Genomic DNA, 22,103 nt, shown 5'->3' with positions numbered 1-22,103 from the left:
GTCGACAAACACCATGAATACCACAAACAAACATTATACCATCGAAGATAGGAGTTCTATTCAGGCAACACTCTCATCCGCGAACATCGGACTTGGCAAAATACGATAATTGAATGGTTCATACAGGTACGAACTGCTAAAACAGTAGGCCTATGAACGTTATAAGTGGGCATATTTCTATTCTTTCTTTGATTGAGTCGTGATTTACAGATGTATACCTGTAAACGCATACGTGAGAAATTGGTTTAATAGAATTACATCGTGATTCGGGTTGCGCAGGATGCCGTGAACCTTTTGAGCTGGAAGTATTACAGAAGTGTGGCGAGACATATTTGAATTACATTTATTGTGTAACTAATATATTCTACTTATAACGGTTCTGCATTATCGTTTTGGTCATGTGAATAACAAACTTTTTGCTCTATTTTCTATGCAACTCACACGTTACTTCTCAGTGTGCACTTTCCTTCCTTCTCGGAGTTTGGTGGTAGGCCCCCATCAATGTCACCGAATTGTTTCTTATGGAAGTACTGTGAAAATCCAACATCGCAGTCAGGTGGTTATAATTAGGCCTACAGCAGGGGTGGGCAAACTACGGCCCGCGGGCCGCATGCGGCCCGCAACACCGTTCTGTGCGACCCGCGAGAGTCTAAAGAAACTTTTTAAAAATATTGATAAAATGCGTACTAAAAATCGCATTAATGCAGGGACTTGATTACCTTTTTCTTAGTATATTTCACCACGATAATTTTAATACAGTGGTTCTCAAACTGGTGGGCGCGTCCCCCTTGGGGGCGTGAAAGCATCCGAAGGGTGGCGCGAAACTGAGGTCAACTGAAAAAAAATTTCTCGCTCTGCGCGATTTACATCAAAGCAATAGTTATTGCTATGTATTTAGTCTGCATTACATCTTTAAAAATCTGTCATCCACAGTCGTACCTTCCATGCCATCAAACTACCCGTTAGGTTTGCTGGCACCGTGGTTGCGTTTTGTGATATGACGATAAGGGGGCGCGAAATCTTTCACCATCATATCGGGGGGGGGGGGGTCTTAAAAAGTTTGAGAACCACTGATCTAAGGTAAATACTTAATATCGCAGCGGGATAGCTGCAACGAGATTGACATAATTTGGATCACCAGTGGATTTCAGATTGGCCACTCCATTTTCGATTATTTCAGTGATGTGCATATATAAAACGATACGGGCGTGTCTTAGGTAGATTCGTTGTCCGCATGCGTAGAAAGAGGCTATTTATATTTTATCTACACATAGTAGAAGCCTGTTTGTAGCTAATATGATTATGATGCTGCCAGCATTGTGTGTCCTGGAACTGAACCAAAAGTGGAATTAGTAAATCAATGTACAGATCGCTGCTCACAGATTTCAATTTCAATCTGTTCTAAGAATCAGGCCAACCGACCTTCATCTCTATAGTTTTGACAAATTGGTTATCGAGGTCCGCCAGCCTATTTCAATCTCGCCACTATATGTTTCTGATGCGTGTACGATATCATCAAAGCAATGTTTGGCTTGTTTTAAATAAGCACATATTATCTCCATGTCCTCACTATATAATCAAATATCAATATTGCGTTTTGGTTTATAATCCCAATTTTATATAGTGCGGCCCGCGAATGGATTCAGATGTTGAATGCGGCCCGCGAGCTCAAAAGTTTGCCCACCCCTGGCCTACAGGAACAATTGAAACATGCTCGATTTTTGCTCTTTAGAACAGAGGTAGGCAATTTTCTCCTGGCGGACAAACGTGAAGCAGAAAATACGTCGACGTTCCCGAGACAAAAGTTTGGACTATATTCTGTGGCATACAGTTTTATTCCTAAATTGAAAGCAGTAAATACATTGTTAACATATGTTGCTATAAGTGGATGCGTTAATATTGGGATGCGTCCCCAGCTCTGTGAGGTTTGGTAACATGACCTTGCTATTTTCTTCGCTAGTAGAACCGCTTCAGCCTAATGTATATGTATTCATTGCATGGTTTTTCTTATAATGCTTGACACCCCTCATCTAGGGCTATGCATTCCAATCCTTTCACTCTATCTCAATCTTGTGATGTTGTAAACCTATACAAAATGCTAAATAAACGTGTGAAAGCTGTACAACTGGAGATTGATCGGTGCGCATCTGGAGAGCCTCTCTTTGCATGTAGCCTATCCAATAATTATTCAGATCGCTTTAGTGAAACAGTCACAAGGAGGAGAACTCTGAAAGATTTGTAAAGAACATCCTGACTCAAGATATATTCAAGTACATTCTCTTTATCACGGGATTTAGCTGATGCGCATGACAATGTAGAATGGGCATACGAGTAATCTTGTTTAATTAAAACTTGCAAGCTATGTCGCGATCCGCTCATGACTGTCAAAGTGTTGGGCAATGAGTTTAGACTGAACGGAATAGGGTTGTAATATACCGCAAAACAGATACTGCATTTAGATGTGATACACCAATGCACGTAGGTCTACATCATCCTGGAAGTACCCTTTTCTACTGTCGTGGTGTCGATATTCGCGAGAAAATTGCTCCCCACCGAGGCTGTGTAATTAGATAGATCTCAAAATACCCTCGTATCAAGGGAACCTTCCTCTCATCATTGTCATGAAAAGACAATTCATGGAATCAAGTAAATTTAATTGTTAAATCGACCGAGTGAGAGAAATCATGCCAATTCGCATCCACGAGCTTGTTGCGCCCGCACACACGAATTAGACCTGCGCCATGATATGCGCCCTGCCTGCCAATTTGGATTTAACTGCACGATCAATGCAAACTTGAGAAACTTGGTGAGCTTACACGCGAATGAAAATGCTACAGATCGCTATACCCAGTATTGTTGCAAGTGCTTGCAATGGCGAACAGATGGGAGTATTCGCAAAACACGCCGTCCTTATATTCGCTATGTTCCACAGTTCACTTTCATCGAAATACGCCGGGCAAAAGGTACCAGTTTCTTTTCCTTCGGCGTACAATCTGGTCCTTAGACAGTTTTTAGGATCATTATATGGATTGGGTCTCTTAACGTCAAAGTTTTGCTCGAAAGTAACTGCGTAAACGGCGTAAGCAGAGAAGATTTACCGTGATTCATGTACTCACGTGATAGAGATCAGAAATGCCGACGAGCCAACCTACGTAAGAGACGGAGATTTATCTAGGACCCTTGTAGCCATTTGATCCGCGAAAGCAGTGTTAAAAAAAGTCTAAAGCAAACGTTGTCCTTTTTACAAATCAACATGCCAAGAATCAGAATATTGAATAGATGTCTGGTATAAAAAAGACCATGTAGCCGAAATACCATCAATACCAACACACCAGCATATACCAAAAGCGAACTCGAGTATATTCGAAGTTGCCCTGCATACTCACTACTTTCGATGCGTAAGACAAAAAATGAAATCGTCGTTTTCTTTATGGTAAGCGGCTCGAAGAGAATAGACAAGTGCAGCTCGCTGCGAACGCTGTTCTGCGGCAAGAAAATTTAATACCCGACCATTAGGTATTTATAAACAAAAACACGGGAAATAGAACGAATTGCACAACCATTTTGTCGTTTTCAATGCTCTGCATCAAGTTGTAGTTAACATTGTTATAGCACCGAATCGTAGCAAGGGAAAGGTCTCAGTTTGCCGATTGGTCGGGCCGCCACTGTCCTTGTCGATGTGTTAATTCACGAAAAACGAGTCCAGTTCAACGGCACGTGTGTAACTTCGAAATGTTTAAGCTCGCTAGACCGCGAATATTTCTATTAAATACGCCGTGCACGCGAACCTACGACGTAAACTTGCCAATTCTTATAACCATAATCGTAAATGCCACAACTACGACGTACCGAAGATCTTATTGCAGGGCTAGAATAGTCCATCTTATCGCGTTTGAAGGAATTAAGAAATCTTGCAGATAGACGAACACCTTTTTCGAAAATGAAAATTGATCAAGCGAATAAAAATCCTTCGCGCTTCGCCTAATCTCTGCTTATTATAGTGGTTACCGCCAACAGTTAAGCAATTTCACAGTGTTGGGTGGTATAGTCTACGAGAGGCGCGCACAGATGTTACTTCGGTGGTTGTCGACCTCCCGCTCGTGGTATTTCGAGAATAAGTTAACAATTCCGGCATACTTATTTCGCCATTTAAAGCAAAAATCAATTTAAAACAAACATGTTTAATACAAGGCCATTGTTTAAAACATGTTTTCTATTTTTTACAGGGCCATGATGTCATGAATATTCAATTGTGACGTTATAATGTATTGACATTAACAATTGAAAATATAGGATAGTTCTAGCTCCCTTGACGAAATATCTGCGTACTGTAGCTGTTGAACCGACTATTTTGAGGGTTCCAACCATCCCATATCGTATACGCTGGCTATATCGGGTGGTAATCGTCCGTAGGCTCATACAACATGTTTTCTGGAAAGTAAATACACAATTATATATCTGAAAAAAACACAATTTTTTTTCAAAAAGGCCTTTGTTCAAAACATTGTTTCAAACATGTTTTAAACAAAGTGCTTTAAACAACCATTTGTTTTAAATGTAACCCTACTTACACCACTTTCGAGACACAAATGAATTGTTTTGTAAAAGACACTTTTTCAAAACTATTATGTTTAAAACGCGCTCTGTTTTAAATTGAAAGCTAATTAATACTGTATAATATATGTATAACCATGAAAAACTGACAAGCATACAAAATCCAAATAATGTTGCAGCTTCATGGAATGCAGTGCCCAGAGCAATTCGCGGAATACCTTCCCTCAGTATTCTAAGATTTTAAGATAGGGGCGCTACCTTTTATCCTGGAAAAAGTGAGAGATTGGGAAATGGTAGATACGCCTATATATTCCTATACACAGCGAATCAAGATAACATTGCATGTAAGCAACGCAATGAAGTGCACTGAGGAGTCTTTTGTGGTTATAAATTATTCCGAGATTAGTTGCTACAGATACAGGAATGGATTTATATATCATGTGCAATATCGTAACTCTGATACCCTTTCCCAGGAAAATCATCGCTTCCGAAGGTCTTAGTTTCACATTGTCAATGTCAAACTGAATGCCTATTATTATCAAAGCGATAAATAGTCATTCACTCATGCCCTAAATCATTTAACCTTCTAAGACTTTTTATCCAACAATGCAATATACCCTCTAGGTGTTATGAAATCCAAAAAAATAAAGAGCATGGATTTTGTATTCACCGCGACTTTATGCTGCATTTTTGCTTCATCAACAGTTGCAACATGGATAGCATGGTCGGAAAACAGTGAGTATATATTTCCGATATTCCAAATCAGAGCGAACAGGCTGACGTTATGCATTTGGAAGTAATTTGGCCAAAAGTATTAACTACGACTAGACATGGGGATATGGTATGATGATTTTGAAAGTATTGACGGATATATTCAATGTATAACTAAGTTCTGTGGAACTCTACTACACTACTATAGTATCGATGCCGTTGAAAATGTCGATACCCAAGATTCTTCATCTCTCAAAAGCTGACGATAGATTTTGCTGGTGAAACCTAATCATTTTATGATATGTGTTATTCGTGCCAATACTTCGCCCTGGCAGGGGTGGACTATGTTTCAAGAATTAAAAACTTTCAGCTATGTGCAATATTATATTGCCTGTTATTTTCGCGTTCATATTTTTTGGCATAGCCTATACACCGACTCACGATATACAATTTAATATTTATGATGCACGAGATCTATGCATAATTGCATATGCAATATGCACACCATAAGTGCACGAAGTGCATATGCCGGTGGACAAGTAAGGTACATAAATAGCATTGTAATACTTCTTGAATCTTACTGTACCCATCCATACTATTTCGGAAATGCGGAGCGATAAGCGGGCGAACCACGGATACCAGTTGTACCGATCAGGTCTTTGGCCTCACCCGACCGGGACGGAACCCACGAGCTACCGATCAAGAAGTCGAACACGATATCTGCCACGTGTATTTTGCTTGAAGATGGACAGACATTGAGAATACATTTTAATGTGTCTAACGTTAACTAGCAAACCAACTTGAAAATGACATTGCAACAGTAATTGCTATGTGTTTTATATTTCCAAGTTGTTTATAAGATATTCACCAGGTTTGTCTTGCTACATGCCATCAGTGCAATTCACTGTTACTACCATGATACTGTAATTTACACATCTCTAATTTCAGTGGTGTCAAACGAAATCGTAGAACCAAACTGGTCTTGTGAAGTTTACCGTGGCTTGTGCATCCTTGGGTATGTTCGAGATATGTGTCCAGCAATGTGCGGAGTGCGGAGAGGTATGTGAATTTTTCTGTCCCCGAGGCCAATTACAATATTATTGTGGTTATGAAAACGGGAAATGGAAATTTCTAGTATGAGCTGGTTTAAACTCAGATTCAATAGCACAGGGATCGACAACCTAGACCAGGGATATTCGAAGCCCGGACAACAGTCCTAATTCGGAATTTTTCAGTCTCAGTATTTTTTTTATACCGAGACCAAATCCAACATACTTAGGGTTACGATATTTTGAGATCCGAATAAAGGATACTTTTAAAAAATTCTGAAAGTTCCAGTACCAGCTAAGAAAACTGGTGAATTTGAGAAATTTTTTACCAAAAGTTCCGTGTTGACAAAAACAGGTCAACATTTTGACTCGACTCCCGAAAAACGCTGCTGGCTTTCCCATAATGATTTTCTGCATAGCAGAGTGCTTTGCTATTGTTTTTTGAAATATTTTATCAAGTCAAATACCCTTTCAACCGTTACTTCCTGGCTTATTACTGTATTTAATGAACTACTTTACTATTGTAACCCTATATATATATGTGTTATACAGTCAGCCTTTTTGTATTCCCGGACCCACTTTCTATCTGCGCACCCCTAAGTTTTACTGCAAATTTATAGCGTTATTATCGTGCAACCGTCATCTCTCTTGCACAAATATTAACTTTAAGCAGCTGGTGATAAACAGCAACAAATGATCTTTTTGGAAAATAACACCATTCTATTTATATATAAAATGGGAAGACATTTATTATTTCAAAGCGAAACCAGGTTGCAATTATAGAAATGCGCGGCCGTGTCTTGAAAATCCGGGTTGTCAATTTGATATGAACGAGTGCCGGAAATCCATTAATTTCCGCAAAGATATGTGGTGGCGAATATAATAATAACGAATAACGCTTCCGAGGACACCTTTGGGTATGACCGCAACATATGACACCAATATAACGCCCAGCCTAGTCATTTCTATCCAGCAGCTTATCTTGAAGTTATTCTGGAATAGCGATTATGTATATCACAGGAAACAAATGGATTTTTGTAAACTAATTTATCCTCAAAAATCTAACAAAACATCTCTAGACAGTAATATGTTTGTAGCTGTAGGCCATTGATAATTTGTCGATTAAAATGAGCTTGCACAGTAAAATATTTCATCTTAAACGGCCATTCTGTTTATTTGAGTTCTTAAGTTTTAGCAGCTATGAGGCGAAACTGCTTGGTGATTTATCTAATTAAAAAAATACAAATTAAGTTATCAGCCACTTTGTAAATTTGGAGGTTTCGTGAACCCTCTGAAAAGGCTTGGTGGACCCGTAGGGGTCCGCGGCCCCCCAGCTGAGAACCAGTACGCTAAAGTATCTAATTATTCTTTGATATCCCAATATTGTACAATAGTACTGACCAGATGGTGTAATTAATGTGCGTTTTATGATTTGATCAGTGCTGATTACTGCAGTGTAGTTCAGCTGCATTTCGTATATTACTCAACAAAACAGTATTTTCAATGCCTTATCCACCTTTACGCATGGCTACGAAACGGCCTAATTTGGCCTAATGTGAGCGGAGCCCAAGGGTTCTAATTATGCGGAATCCACTGCATTTACAGTGGCCCTCCATTCCAGATTGTGTGTGGCGAGATTATGGACCGTATGGCATGTGTCGTGATGTAACCAATGACCCGGATAACGGTGGGGTATTCCGATACGCGAAGAAGAGAGTAAGGACGAAGATTAGCGCTGTGAATAACGGGACTGATTGCGTTGGGAAGGAAGTGGAATATACTGGCAAGTATATAATGCCTGTGGGTATGCTGCAAACAAGGGCAACCAAGTCACAAAATTCCGAGTCACAATTCAATATTACTTTTATACTTTTGGCACGCGATCTGATGGAGTGCTTGCAAAAAGTTATTCTGCATCAGTGATTCTTGACCTTTTTATGGTTGCGACTCAATTTCTGATATAAAGATGCTCAATTCGGGTTGTTCAAAAATAACTTTTTTCCGGATATCGAGGATTCACTGACTACTCTGTTAGGTTGCCTGCAAAACGCTGCACAACAAATTTGGCTCGATTCAAAGCAATAAAACCCAACGCAGAGTCAATTGAAATGTTTCAATTTATTATAAAAAATAGGAAATAAAATTTTTAAAATTTTAATGTCAATCCTCTAATATTGCTAAGTTGCCTGAAAGAACGATGCATACAATTTTTGCTCAATTGCAACCGGTAGAAGCGAAGTTATTGCAATTGGAATTTTAAATTTGCAAAAATAGCATTGACGGTGGGAAATCCAGAATTATCATTTAAAAAATCGAATAACTTCGCTAATAGGTGTTGGAACTGCGTCAAATTTGTTTTGCATCATTTTTTAGACAGTTCAACAATTTTATAAGGTTTATAGTAAATTTTGAAAAGAGATTTTGTAGTTTTTTTTAAATAAATTAATAAATTTCAATTGGCTCCGCGTTGGCTTCTACTGGCAGGAATTGAGCAAACTTTGGTGCTCATCGTTTTTTCAGGGAACCTAATAATTTAATCAGTGATTCCCGGGGATCCGAAAAAAAGGTAAATATTGAACAACCCTTCAACGAATGAAACAAAACGTATTTTGATCACTGACTCCCACGAGATGTGCTGGTTGTGGTAAGAAAGGCAAATGACCCTTTCCAATACTATACATTCGGAAAAGACGTATAAAATGGTGAAAACGTAAGCAACCGAACCGAACTCTTACTAATTACGACACGCAGGCTCAAGAATGTTATATCGATCAAAACTAATATATATATACATATCAGTGTTGGGATGACTCGAGTCACCTTTTTCGTATGACTTGACTTGACTCGAGTCACTTTGCTAAAATGACTTTACTTGACTTGACTCGGCGTATCAGAAATGTGGATTGACTCGTGACTCGGAGCAAAATTCGCGAGTCAATTTCAAGTCATCAAGTAATCAGTTTCGATAAAAATCACTGTATCTTGCATATGTGCGGATTGTTCGCGAAACGCAGGTGTAACCCGTGAGAGCGACCAATCATTCAATGATCGTGAGTTTTACTGCGCCTCCATTGTTCTCTCACAAATAAATTGACCGCAAGCGAAGTGATCGAAGCTTACAGCTTACGATGTCGTAAACTAGTATAGTAAAGTAATTTAATAGCAAAATGTATATTTCTGTTCTCTGTTCGTAGCTTAGCCCAACCTCTTGGTTTATTGAAATTGAATTAGAATATAGTTGATATAGTACGACAATAGCGTCATTGGCGCAGGCTCGAAGTACACCATATCAATTTAAAAATGGCTAATGTATTGCATCTTATCAATTCGTTTCTCTATTCTCCATTTTGGCTGGTAACTATAAACTTGGGCCATGCAATTACTTCGGTAGTTCAGCTGTTCTATGTATATTTGAGCGATACAGCGTGTATATTAAACTCTATATTCGTTCATCGGTTCAAAATCAATGACCACTCAATCTGTGTATCAGACAGCTAGCAAAATGCAATGACGTAATCATGCCTCATACTTCGAAAAGGTACCTTGACTTGAATCGTGACTTGACTTGACTTGACTCGACTTGAGTCGATTCACCTCAAAAAATTGAGTGACTTGACTTGACTCGACTCACCTTCTAAAATCGATTGACTTGACTTGACTCGAGTCAAAATGTGCAATGACTCGAAATGACTCGTGACTCGAAGGTAGTGACTTGATCCCAACACTGATACATATACGTGTATTCATGTACGTATAGTTGTAAAAATGTAGATAAATTACAATACTCAGGTTTGACGATGTATTATATTTTCGAACTGCATAATAACGATATTATAATATTACGTCCTCAAAAACTATAGTAGGCTACATTTTACCATACAGTAATGCACAGGTAGATAGTCATTGAATACAAAAAGGATTGAAATCACTGATCTAAGGTAACCATACTATGCATATCTATGTAAAATCAGCACCCACTTTTCGACAGGAGTTTGAAAGATATATTGATTCAAAGGTTTGACTGTACAGGGGGTTGTATCTGAAACAAACGGTATTTTAAAACACTTTGCCTTAAAAAGAGTGTTTCAAAAGTTGCATGATTATATCATAATTGCATACGTGCTTTTTAAAAAACATGTTGTATGAGCCTACGGATGATTTGCACTCGATATAGTCGACGTATACGATATGGAATGGTTGTAAACCTTGAAATAGTCTGTTCAACAGGTATAGCACGTAAATACAGAACATTGGAATGGATGTTCTAATGATGATGACCGCCGACCGTAAAAATGCTGCATGACGCTGTAGTATTGGATAAAGATATTTTTGATCCGCGTATGAGAGGGTTCAGAAGCCTATTTCGTCAAAGGAGCTATATTTACCCTATATATGATCAATTGTCAATGCTAATCCGATACGACGTCACAATTAAAAGTTCATGACGTCATGGCCAAAAATAAAAAATAAAAAATAAAAAACATGTCTTAAACAAGGGACATATCTTAAGCATGTTCGTTTTATATTCCACCCTAACTGTAATCAGAGGATTAAGTCCGTTTTCCCCCTGTGCACACGCAATGTTTCAATTTATGTTCCTATTCATAATATAGAAAGCAAAGGATAATAAGCAATACGTTGTTATTTTCCATGACACGAAGCTGACGTCCATGCCTGTTAATGTCGACACCACAACTCCAACCATGGTTTGAAACGGCCGATGTGTGAACTAAATACCTGCAAGCAACAATGATGGCGGACCACTTTGTAGCATCCCTAATTTGCCGTAGGCACGGGCCAGACACGTTTTTCTGAGATCTTCGTACCTGACGATAAAGCATAATATTTCGTCACAGATTTGTCTTGAAATTTTTCTTAACCCTTCGCACGTTTTATTGTCATTAGACCCTAAGTATATTCGCAATTATGAGAGAATGTGTCGTCGAACATGCGACTTCGCGTCTGCACTCGCAGGAAGTTCGTCGGTGATAAAACCTTTGCACAAAATGATAGACGCATGTTTCATCGAAAACTTCGATATTGATAAGTCCAAGCGCCAAATATATTCCTGTCTTTGCCAAATGAGCCGAGCGGTTGACAGAGGTAATGCGCTTTGAAATTTCTTCTCGTTTCGCGCGGCTAGCAGTTTTCATGACATAATTGTGATCGATTTTGATGCGTAGTAAGACAAAGCTTGTTTCCACCGTTACCTAATCCGGTTCACTCCTATTGGACGACTAAAAAGGTCTTCAACATTAAAGTGGCCCGTGCAATGGTTCATATATTTCATGTGGCGTTTTGGTCAAAAAGTTTGGCCTACCCTGGAATAAAACATTGATTCGCAACGTTTCCCTCCAACAGGAGTTTCTTTCGCAATCGTACTTCGTTTTCTCTCCTACCCATCTTAAAATTGGACTAAAACCAAACGTGTTGCTGCTACAAGCGAAAACAGTCACTAAAACAACACTAAGTTGGCCGTCCTACAAGTCGGCAGATACATAATCAAAATGCAGAATATCGGCCTGGTGTAAATGACACTTGTTGTCGACGATCACCATGAATACCACAAACAAACTTAATTATGAAAGGGGATTCAAATAGGAATGGGGCAGTCTTCCGTCGAAACCAATGCTATCCTCACTATGGAGGAGATAATTTTCCGGTTAAGAATTACTGAATACACTCTGTGATCCTGACCTTGTGACTACATTCAATGTTAAGCAACTATGCGCTTGATGCAACCAAGCATATTTCTGTTAATTTGTAAATAAAGATAACTGTCTTATAATTTGCAGCCTGTTCGATTAAAGAGTATACTTCTAATACATTCCTCAGGACAATTTTCTCGAAGCGCAGTGATTCCCGACCACTCGGTGCAGAGCAGAACGTGAGTCGTACTTGCGTTTAAGTTATCTAACATGCTATTATGGGACCAGGAAAAGTGTGGTAGGGAGTAACGAGATAAATATCTTGATGATGTGTTAATCAATCCCTACATCAATTATTTTAATGCGAACTGTACGAAATAACTATGACAAAAATTGAAATATATTAGATTTCATGTAAAGTATAGAATTTTATTCGTCCACTTTTACAACCGCTAATTCTTTAAAAGCACTGTGGTGGTGACGTATCCGATGATGAAAATAGACTCGTCATGTCAGGGAAAAAGTGCCGGCCTGAAAGAAGAAAAAGGCATATTCACAATGGTAACGACACAAAAACGGTAAGGTCCGCGGAACAATATTACTGGGGTTTTGGTATAGCGTGTTGAAACCCAGGTGCTGGTAAATGGCAATCTAAAATCATCATACATCAGACGTGTTGGCGCGTTAGAAATTATAGATCTTCATATTAACAATTGCCTTGGCTCTTGGATTACACTATGTAACAATATTTTGAAAACGTTTAATTTGGCTAAAACTATTATGTATTGTGTTTTAGTATTCCAAACTAATTACGAAAATACAATAATTTTTCCTGAAGTGTCCTAAATTTTGAACAAATTTCAATTTTTCTAATTTTTGATTTTACTCATAATTATTCAGTATTAACCACAATAATTCTTTATTGGACGTAAGAAAACGCTAAGAATAGGATAACATGAACAAATAAAGCTTATTGATGCATCAAGTAACAATGCAAACACGGTAAAATCGTCAGAAGTGGTTTTGTTTGCGTGACTTGCGTCTGTGATATGGAAAATCTTCTCTTACTATAGAGCACATATAAGGATGGAAACACTTCATAAATTTCGGAAGTGGTTTTGTTTGCATGATTTGGGTCTACAGACTGAGAAATCTGCTGGTATTATGGACCGCAACTAATACCCCATCATGATGCAACTCAACCACCCTTAGTATCGTCATTCGAAATCATATATATCCTGCAGAAACACGTCACTATGTTCCTCGTTTACATCACCCATATTTAAACCAAAAAAATCAAGGTGAAATTGCAGGTAACACGTGTTAAGGACATACCCTACTTTATTTATTCATATCTCTCGATCATATTGTTTACCAGAGGTTTATATTCATCGCTGCGTTTATTCCCAAGAAAATTTTCAACTACATCTCCAAATGCCTTGAATGCTCCTGCTTTTCTCGCAGTTATTTTATTGTCTGCTGGCATCATGGACCGCAAATAATCCCCCATCGTGATGCAATTCCACCACTCTTAGTATCCTCTTTCCAAATCCTAAATATCATCCTGAAACACGTCACCATGTTCCTCGCATACATCACCCATATTTGAACTGATAAAAATAAAGGTGAAAGTGCAGGTAATGGATTTTTAAGGACATGCCCAACTTTATTTTTTCATATATCTCGACCTTATTGTTTAACAGACAATTGCTTCGTTTATTTCCAATAAAATTTTTCAACTACATCTCGAAATGCGTTGAATTTCCCCATTTGATTTAGTGAGTCCCAGCTAAATCATCAAGTTCGTGTCTGTTAGGAATGTGTGGTTTTGCATGGGAGATGTTGAAGTCATCGGAGTCATTTTCTTTATCTTTAAGCCTTGTCGTGTCTTCTACAGCTTTTTGCCAGATAATTTGGGCAGTGAAAACTTACTGCAATACGGAACAGGTGCTTAAGAGGAGATGGCATAGAAGGATATGTAATGTCAAGTCATTTTTTAGTTATTCTGAACCTTGGAATGTCACCCATACATAAATAACAGTCATCTATTAGCTATAGGTTTCTAATTTCCCTTCAGATTCTTCAATAGCAATTGACATTGAATGCCGATATCTCCTTAGCTATCCATCAGTATTTCATCGGCATGTTTCGCGGATTAGCCTACATGAAATGCCCAGTTAAGTTAATAAGTATAAAAATCTTTACTTCTATCTATATTTTGTACTTAACTTGTTTCAAACTGATATAGCCTACAGACCACAGATATAGCAAAAACAGCTGCAGGCGGATTACATTTGTGATGTTGACATTAATGATGAGATTATAATCACTAGATCCACAATCAGTGTATTAACAGAACAAAACGAAAAATAATTTGAGATTGATTGCTGTAGCTAACACTGACCAACTGAGACTGAGAAGATGTTTGTCACTAACAACCAACTATTATGAATTGAATGATGGATCAATGTGACGTCACAATTAATGGGAAATTCAATAAAGGAGCTTTTAGAAATATGGTGCGGAAACTTTGAAAAGCTTAAAATTACATTTTTGAACGACACCTGTGGCAAAAAATGCCGGATACATGCTTTATCAAAACCATGGTATAGGAAATATCAAAACATCGGTTCAATTAAGTTTTTGTTACATGGTGTTATCATATTCGAATGTGACATTTCGCAATATTCAATAAGCATCTGCTATCCACTTCAGGACATCGCGCCCAAACCTCGTGATGTACTTTTTCTGCTAGATGAAAGTGGCAGCATCGGGTCAGACAACTTTAAAAGTATCATCGCTTTAGTGAAAGGCATATGTAACAGTAAGTATAAAAATATTATCGATATACTTTACCACGCTTCCGACTGTTTTGAATAAAAACGTATACCAAGCTAACCTTGATATCTCCATATACACCGGTCTCACAGTTATTGTACTCTTTGTGCATTTTTCTGATACTCCAAGGCTACACTGTATTAGAATTGATGGATAAATGTGCTGGTCAATACTATTTGTAATATTCCATGCTTTTATTTTGGCATATTCATAAGTATAGGCTATACTGTCCGTAATATAGGCTTCGACACATGATATGTTTACGTCTCATTACTAGGGTCATTTTTTGACCAATAAACGTAAGATTTTGACCAAACAATCAAAATTTCGACATTTTTTCAACTTAAAAAACTCAATTTTGACAAAATTCTGCCCTCATGTATATATAGTAGGTGTTTTCGCAGATAATGTAAGAATTCTACTACGTACCTTCATTTCTGGCTGGAACTGTATGTCCTTACGAAGTAGTTCGGCCTGAAAAAACCTTTTTGACTTAAAAACTGACAAAAAGCTTTATTTTAACGAAATCTGGACCTATGAAGTATTCCAGTAGTTACATCACGCATTGGTTTTAAATCACCACGCATGGTAAAAATATTGAAAAGTTGTTGTAGTACAAAGTAATATACTTTTCGACATTCTCGGGGGGAAAGTGTCTGCCCTCACGAAGTAGCTTGCGAAGAATGGAGAAATAACGTTTAACAGCAGCAGTTATTGGCTGGCAACACACCGTGATGCTTCATTCTGACAATGTTGTCTACAATCTACATCACAATTTTTCATCATGCGCTTCTTGATGTAAGAACCAATGTCACGCAGTCTCGCTTGAGTTAGGATATTGCGGTATGTTGAGCAAAACACCATGCCAACCTATTTGTTTCAGTTGACCGTTTGTGATTCAGAATGAGCAAACAATGTGCCGCCTACAACCGTAGGCCTATGAAGTAGCCTACAAGCTGTAAAAAATCACATGATAAGTTCACCGACAGTGCAAACATCTACGATACAAACGAAATGCGGGCTGCAAAATAATTTCGACTTTGAAAACAATTTTGGGAATGTTTTGACCTAATGCTACAATTTTGGCAAAATTAACTTATGTGGACATGTTAAAATAATCGCCCTACTCATTTATCGTCAAGGCGTCAACCCACCAAGGCTCCTTCTGATTACATGGGAGTTTACTTTTAGATGTGATTGTGCAGCAAAATGCATAAATCTGACAAAATCGAAATTCATGTTTTTTTCTTCAGAATTCGGTGGCTCGATCAGCATTGGGAAAACAAAAACTCGTGTAGGCGTTGTCACTTTTGATGGCTGTCCTCAACCGAAAATCGATTTCGATTCACACTCCAATAAGGAAGAACTGATTGATGCAATTGATTCAATCTCGTGAGTCGAGTGATTTACACACCGTTTTGTTACTAATTGCATATCCAAAAATATTCGTCATATAGTATCCCGATTAGCGAGCACAAGCGTTGCCACGGAGATGCTCTCCTGACAGGCAAATGTTTGAAAGTAGTGGTGTCGTATTAGGTCTCAAAGTAATGATGTCAAGTAATTGTCAATTTGTTGCTACTCTCTTTTACATTCATATCACCCTTGCGACAGCTGTGTGTAGGCTATTCTGACACATGGGACTGAGGGTAACGTGCCGGTTCAATGTTATTCGCCGCACTCTTTCGAACTCCGCCATCCACTATATGGTGGGAAACTATTATGTTGATCAGTGCATAATGAGATGTGAATTAATGCTGTTTCTTCGTCGATGAGAAATAGGATTGTCTGTGAATGTTTCGAAGCACGAGTCTGGTTTAAACTGAATTATCAGCCTGCCACTGTGTTGATGCAAGCAGATTTAAGGTGTTCTTCGCAAAGCGAAGTCAATAGCTCCAAACGCTCTAATTTCGAAGATAGGCCTATGTTACGCTGTCGCATTTCGCATAGTTTACTATGATTGGTAGGCTGTTTCATGAACACACACCACAGTAATGCCATCAGATATTTACTGCATAGTATTGCTGCATATATTTAGGCTGTTAGTCTTGGAAAGGAAAATGATCGACATGAAAGTACTAAAATATAATTTGTTTACTGTTCCGCGCATTATAGCTACGTTAAGATTTATCACAAACCTTGATGTACTTATTTCATACTTCTGTTGTTGTTGTTTATTAAACAAAAATATCAGGCGCTTATCGACTTATGGTCTTTTGCTCCACGGCTGCTATGAAATAATGTCAATATCAAAATAGCGGAATGAACACTGAGATCATAAAAGGCGTCACACTATAACAGAAATCAAATATCAGAATAGTATAATAAACTCAAGTCACAAATTGATGTTGCAGGATAACACAAATTCAACGACATAGGGAGTTATTCGAGAATCGATGAGTAAACTGGCAATACAAAATATACCTATCAATTAGGCACATTTCTCGGTAGGAAATCTGCGAATAAAATATCAGATTTTGGACAAATAATTAAAAAATGATCCATGGTTTCAGGGTATCGGGAGAAAATACAGAAAGGAGAGTCTACTAATCCACTTTCAAACAAATAGGCGTGGTTTACATGATTAGTAGGTGAAACACGAACTGAGGAATGAAAGGACCTACATCGAAGTCCGTTCTCTGTTGTGCGATAGTCTTGATCCCGAAATGTCATGCAATGTTCCGAGAGCAGCGGCAAATCGGCGGGGTGTCAGTTAAAGTCTTCGCCAATTTATCCGCTTTTTCATTGCCGTGAATTCCAACGTTGCCGGGATTCAAAGAACTATCCTGCCAATTGATCGACTCTCAAGCATTTAAAACATAGTATAGCACAATGCTAAGAAGCCATTTGTAATGTTTGTTTTTAACTGAATTTCCTTTAACTTTGATCAAGCAAAAAGATGTTTACTTCGATGTTGATTACTATATTATAATTTGAGAAATTATAATAAATGTAGGTGGGTGTAACTTGAGTTGTTCACGAACACTGTGGATATGCTTAACACCCATATACACATTTTTTAGAATTAATGCTACAAACGAATGTTTCATCGGGACGGGCACTGATGACTTTGTCGTCATGAGTAGAGAAGTAGACAATATATATATTAATTCCAATCTACACCGTGTATTGCAGATACATATATTTCATTTTATAACATCCTAGTCTTGATTTAGATATAATGGAGTTGGCACATGCATTCCGAGGACTCTCAGTTTTTTGAAAGATACTATGTTCACTGGAGCACACGGTTCGCGTCCCGAGGCAGATAAACTGGTGATCATCGTGACAGATGGGTAAGGGAATTCTCTAAGGCACTGGGTGTCATACGGTGTGCCTGGGAATACCAGGGATTTCCTGAGCCGCTCTCAGGCTCTCAGAGGTTCCCCGGAGGTCAAGTCACACACTCAACTCATAGATATTATTTGTGGTGACACGCCACAATTGGTTTGAGCGTTCAGTAGTGTGACTATCTATACCTGAGGTAGTCGATTCAAAACGGATCGCGGGCCATTTTTCAAAATTCGTAGAGGCTGCGGACCGCATGACTTCAATATCGAGATCAAAATTGGTAACTCATTTTACCAACCAAGTTTTGATAACTCTACGTAGTCATTATATCGGCTGACTACGCCCAACGAAATCGTAAGTATTCCTAGCCATGTTATGAATAGTAACATAAATTCGTTCTCTAGTCGCGCCAAACGCTAAAATGTTGTCATATTTATGAGTGAATTTCGTCATTAATATTAGTATAGTTTCACAGATTACAATCAAATATTTTTCCTTTCTCATCCCATATGATCAGATTCACCGGTAGAGTTGAAGCAGTGGGTACCTTCGAAAATTTAAGGAATTACTAATGCTGTGCTGCATCTTTGGGTGCATGGGCCATTTGTTTTTAGTTCTCTTTGTTACATGTTGTTATGTCTTGACGTCTCATCAGGATTATCGGTACATTGGAAAGATATTGGATTCTCGCAAACGTATAGGCATACGAGAAACAAATATCCTTCGTAATGTGGAGAACAAGATTACAAATTGGGATTTCTTCTTGTTTCGTATCATTTTGCTCTTCGCAACTGTAGTTTACTGTTGGGCTCAGATTACAAACGCCACTACTATATTAAAACTCGAAAATCAACTCGCAATAATTCAAAACTCTCAATAATTAGGGAATCAATTCGTAAATTCAATTTGCCAATTGGCGGCCGTCAACACATCCTAACCTAATTAAGTGTCGACCCCGCATAATTACCCTTCTACTGCCGCAGATTGGTCACCTCTGGACTAAATAACGATATTGGGGTTAGCTAGACTCGGTACTTGCTGGAAAGCTATCTCCTCATAAAGCGTTGTCTTTTGGGGTGCCCGCAGTCGTAATCTAAGCCTCTTGGTTTTGGCAGTGGTGGGCCATCGCACGTCAAAGTAATATGCCCATGCCCATTCATATTAGCAAATTCTTCCTCCATGGAATGATATTACCATCACCGAATCAGCTAGTGAGGAATAATGATATTGCGCCCCGGATACTGACTTACTTTGAACAACAACAACAATAAGTTTAAACTGAAATCAATCTTAGCTCTTCAAAATGCTTTACTAACCGTTCTTTCGAATTTTCAAACTAGGTCGCGGTCCGCAAAATGTACCTCGCGGGTCGCGTATTGGTCACCCTTGATCTATACCGAGGGGGCACGTCGAGTGCATTGCCGTACGCAGGGGGTATGGGATAAAGTCGAAAACGAGTAGTTTTGGAATACCGATTTCATATTTATTAGATTCTATGCAATTCTAGAAATTCTTAGCACACTAGGGCTTAAAACACCATGAATTTTACTCATAATTTTCTCTCGTTTTCTTCGTCACGAGGAAATCGGCGCATCGCAGTGTATTCATGTTTTAAATAAAGTATTTCAAAATACCATTTTCTTGAAATACAACCCGAGTTGTAACCATATTGCGTAGTCACAGTTGTTTTCAACAAATGCTTGCCATCCATGATTAGCGGAATTATCAAAGGTCAAATTAATTTAGCATTCTCTGAGATGTAATTATTTTTTTCAGTTGCGAATACTGTAGCCCTCCTGCGGTAAATTGTGAGGGGAAGACCAAAGTCAAAACGTTTAGTGAATTGGGGGATGAATTTTCGGCGGAAGGCATTCCGGTTCTGAACTTTGTGATAACAAGATCAGCAATTTGTTTCGCCTCTATGAAGGTAATATATTATGTTGCTCGAGTTTTTTACATACCCTTCCTTCAACTATCATATTTTGAGTACATGTAAGTTATCGTTCATATACACTGAAATATAGATCTGCAATTATCTTCTGGAACTTCATTTGCGCCACATACTGTCGGACTTCTCGGCGAATAGTAGGAGTCAAAAATACACAATTTATAATCATAGGACAAACTTGGAATTCGCTGGCCGTTACGGTCTATTGAACAAGGATGATATTTGTATTAACATTCACAACAGGTGGTTATTTGGATCAGAATCATCAAAAAATACCTATAAATTATGAGGCCACAAGGTTCGTACTGGTTTTGTGTTGCATTTAGTTTTATGATGGCACCATGATACATCGAGTGAAATGAGATGTGAGGAATTTTCAAAACAAATCTTGATTTTACTAGATAATTCTCATGTTCACAAAAATGTGACAAAAACGTTTGCGATTTCCAACATCAGAATCACCACAACTTGGATGCCAGAAACAAACGCGAAGATAACATTCGCATCATCTCGACCAGTAAAAACTGAATGCAACATGTAGTTGGGACGCTACCATATTGAATAATTGACCCTTGTTGTACGTTTGAAAGTTAGTGACAGCCTATAAGTTTCTATACATATTAGATATAGCACAACTTGTGAGTTTGTGGTCGTGTATAGTTCCGAATATAATATATGGTTTACTGTGTAGTCGGATTCTGCAAATTGTACTGATAAACGTTTTATTTCAGGGATTAGCCGATGGCTCAGAATGTTACCAGCAGTTCAGCAGCTCAAGTTGGGACGGTTTGAAAGCAATAATAGGTCTCATTGACGAAGCACCGATATTCACTGAATGGGTTATACCAGAACCGTGTCCCGGTTAAAGACATATCAGCTTGATACATAGGCTAAGTGTTACGCGTCGTGTTCCCTGTTTTATGTGATAATGCTAACGCATGAATTTGCTGTCATTATTAATACTGGCCAACAAAATGAAGAAAACAAATTTGGCAGAGCATATTGGAGTATTTTCTGGGTTTCAAGGTTGCTGATCACGAATATCACAATAATTTTGGCAGATTGGCTCTAGTTTTGAAGATAGTTACACCCTTAAAAATGGCCAAAATTACTGTATTTACTCCGGAATTTTTCACTTGGTAGGAAGTGAATCGTACCTTTTTCTAATTTTATATTGTGCATGAATAGATAATTGACTATGAAGAACCCTCGCGTCGTTCTCAGTTATCCCATCAATATTAACATGACCTGATGCGAGATCTTAGTTTGTCAAAAAGGCAGCTTGTCAAGCCTAAAATTATACTTTTACACAACAGAAATGTATTTTCCCAGTACCAATTGGTCATTGTAACAAGATGGAAGAGGAGTATAACGCTATCAAATATGTCATTAGTAAGCTTATCTACAATACTCATATGCATCTCATCCTTTATGACTATGGTAAATGAATAATTTCCCGCTTAGCCAACAAAGTGGGATACCTAGTATCCCTGTCAAATGAGAAGTTTAATCCTGGTATCTTTAATGGACCTCAGATTCGAATACGGATGATAAATTCCAATTTCATATTAAGAAAAGGCGCTCAGTACATGGAATTTCTTCGAGGATGTTGTAAATAAAACTCTTTAGAAGATCACAAAGCACCCAACTATACAAAGAGTTGGTCCGAAAACTGGTATCTGCATATGGAAAACTTGGAGCTAACATGAGCATTAAAGTTCACTTACGGGTCATATATTTTCTGATCATCTTGTTGCTTAGAGGGAATAGCGAGGGAAAGGGTGCTACAAAGACATTAAAGCAACGAGAGAAAGATACCAGGACATATGAGATGAATATAGTATTGCTGTAATCTTTCGAGAAACTGCACTAAATTGCTTACAATCGAATTCGTACAAGAAACAATTTTTGTCGCGATACATTATTAATATTATATTCCAAGAGAATATTTTGATTTTACGATAAGTGTTTGACGTAAAAATGATTGAATTAATGCAACGGTATTTGAGTAACCAGGTAAATACTTATATATATATGATTAGAGTTTATTTATGCACATGATAT

At 38.1% G+C, this 22,103-nt stretch overlaps 2 protein-coding genes across 3 annotated transcripts; both read left to right on the top strand.

The window, feature by feature from the left end:
• The first annotated feature begins 5,033 nt into the window (after nt 1-5,033).
• Nucleotides 5,034-8,252, top strand: LOC145442914 (uncharacterized). The gene is made up of 3 exons (XM_080320959.1): nt 5,034-5,289; nt 6,214-6,324; nt 7,936-8,252. The coding sequence occupies exons 1-3, from the start codon at nt 5,184-5,186 to the stop codon at nt 8,235-8,237; spliced, it is 519 nt and encodes a 172-aa protein (XP_080177085.1). The 5' UTR covers nt 5,034-5,183; the 3' UTR covers nt 8,238-8,252.
• Nucleotides 8,253-12,067: 3,815 nt separating this feature from the next.
• Nucleotides 12,068-21,036, top strand: LOC145442889 (uncharacterized). 2 transcript variants are annotated; one of them, XM_080320926.1, is made up of 8 exons: nt 12,068-12,201; nt 12,430-12,540; nt 14,678-14,786; nt 16,054-16,192; nt 17,977-18,096; nt 19,868-20,018; nt 20,116-20,176; nt 20,771-21,036. In XM_080320926.1, the coding sequence occupies exons 2-8, from the start codon at nt 12,472-12,474 to the stop codon at nt 20,851-20,853; spliced, it is 732 nt and encodes a 243-aa protein (XP_080177052.1). In that variant the 5' UTR covers nt 12,068-12,201; nt 12,430-12,471; the 3' UTR covers nt 20,854-21,036. The 2 variants fall into 2 exon arrangements, with proteins under 2 accessions (XP_080177052.1, XP_080177053.1); XM_080320927.1 differs by lacking the exon at nt 20,116-20,176.
• Nucleotides 21,037-22,103: the final 1,067 nt, after the last annotated feature.

This window comes from Botryllus schlosseri, chromosome 7 (assembly GCF_051294905.1).
Source record: "Botryllus schlosseri isolate E-star chromosome 7, Bs_hap1, whole genome shotgun sequence".
Lineage (NCBI taxonomy): Eukaryota > Metazoa > Chordata > Ascidiacea > Stolidobranchia > Styelidae > Botryllus > Botryllus schlosseri.
The sequence above is the reverse complement of the archived record's forward strand: the minus strand, read 5'-3'. Positions and strand labels throughout refer to the sequence as shown.

Coding starts and splice junctions, on each gene's coding strand:
- LOC145442914 (XM_080320959.1), top strand. CDS start 5,184: ATGAAATCCAAAAAAATAAAGAGCATGGATTTTGTATTCACCGCGACT. Junction 5,290..6,213: donor GATAGCATGGTCGGAAAACA/GTGAGTATATAT, acceptor CTCTAATTTCAG/TGGTGTCAAACGAAATCGTA. Junction 6,325..7,935: donor AATGTGCGGAGTGCGGAGAG/GTATGTGAATTT, acceptor CCTCCATTCCAG/ATTGTGTGTGGCGAGATTAT.
- LOC145442889 (XM_080320926.1), top strand. CDS start 12,472: ATGTCAGGGAAAAAGTGCCGGCCTGAAAGAAGAAAAAGGCATATTCAC. Junction 12,541..14,677: donor ATGGTAACGACACAAAAACG/GTAAGGTCCGCG, acceptor TATCCACTTCAG/GACATCGCGCCCAAACCTCG. Junction 20,019..20,115: donor TTTGTTTCGCCTCTATGAAG/GTAATATATTAT, acceptor ACTGAAATATAG/ATCTGCAATTATCTTCTGGA.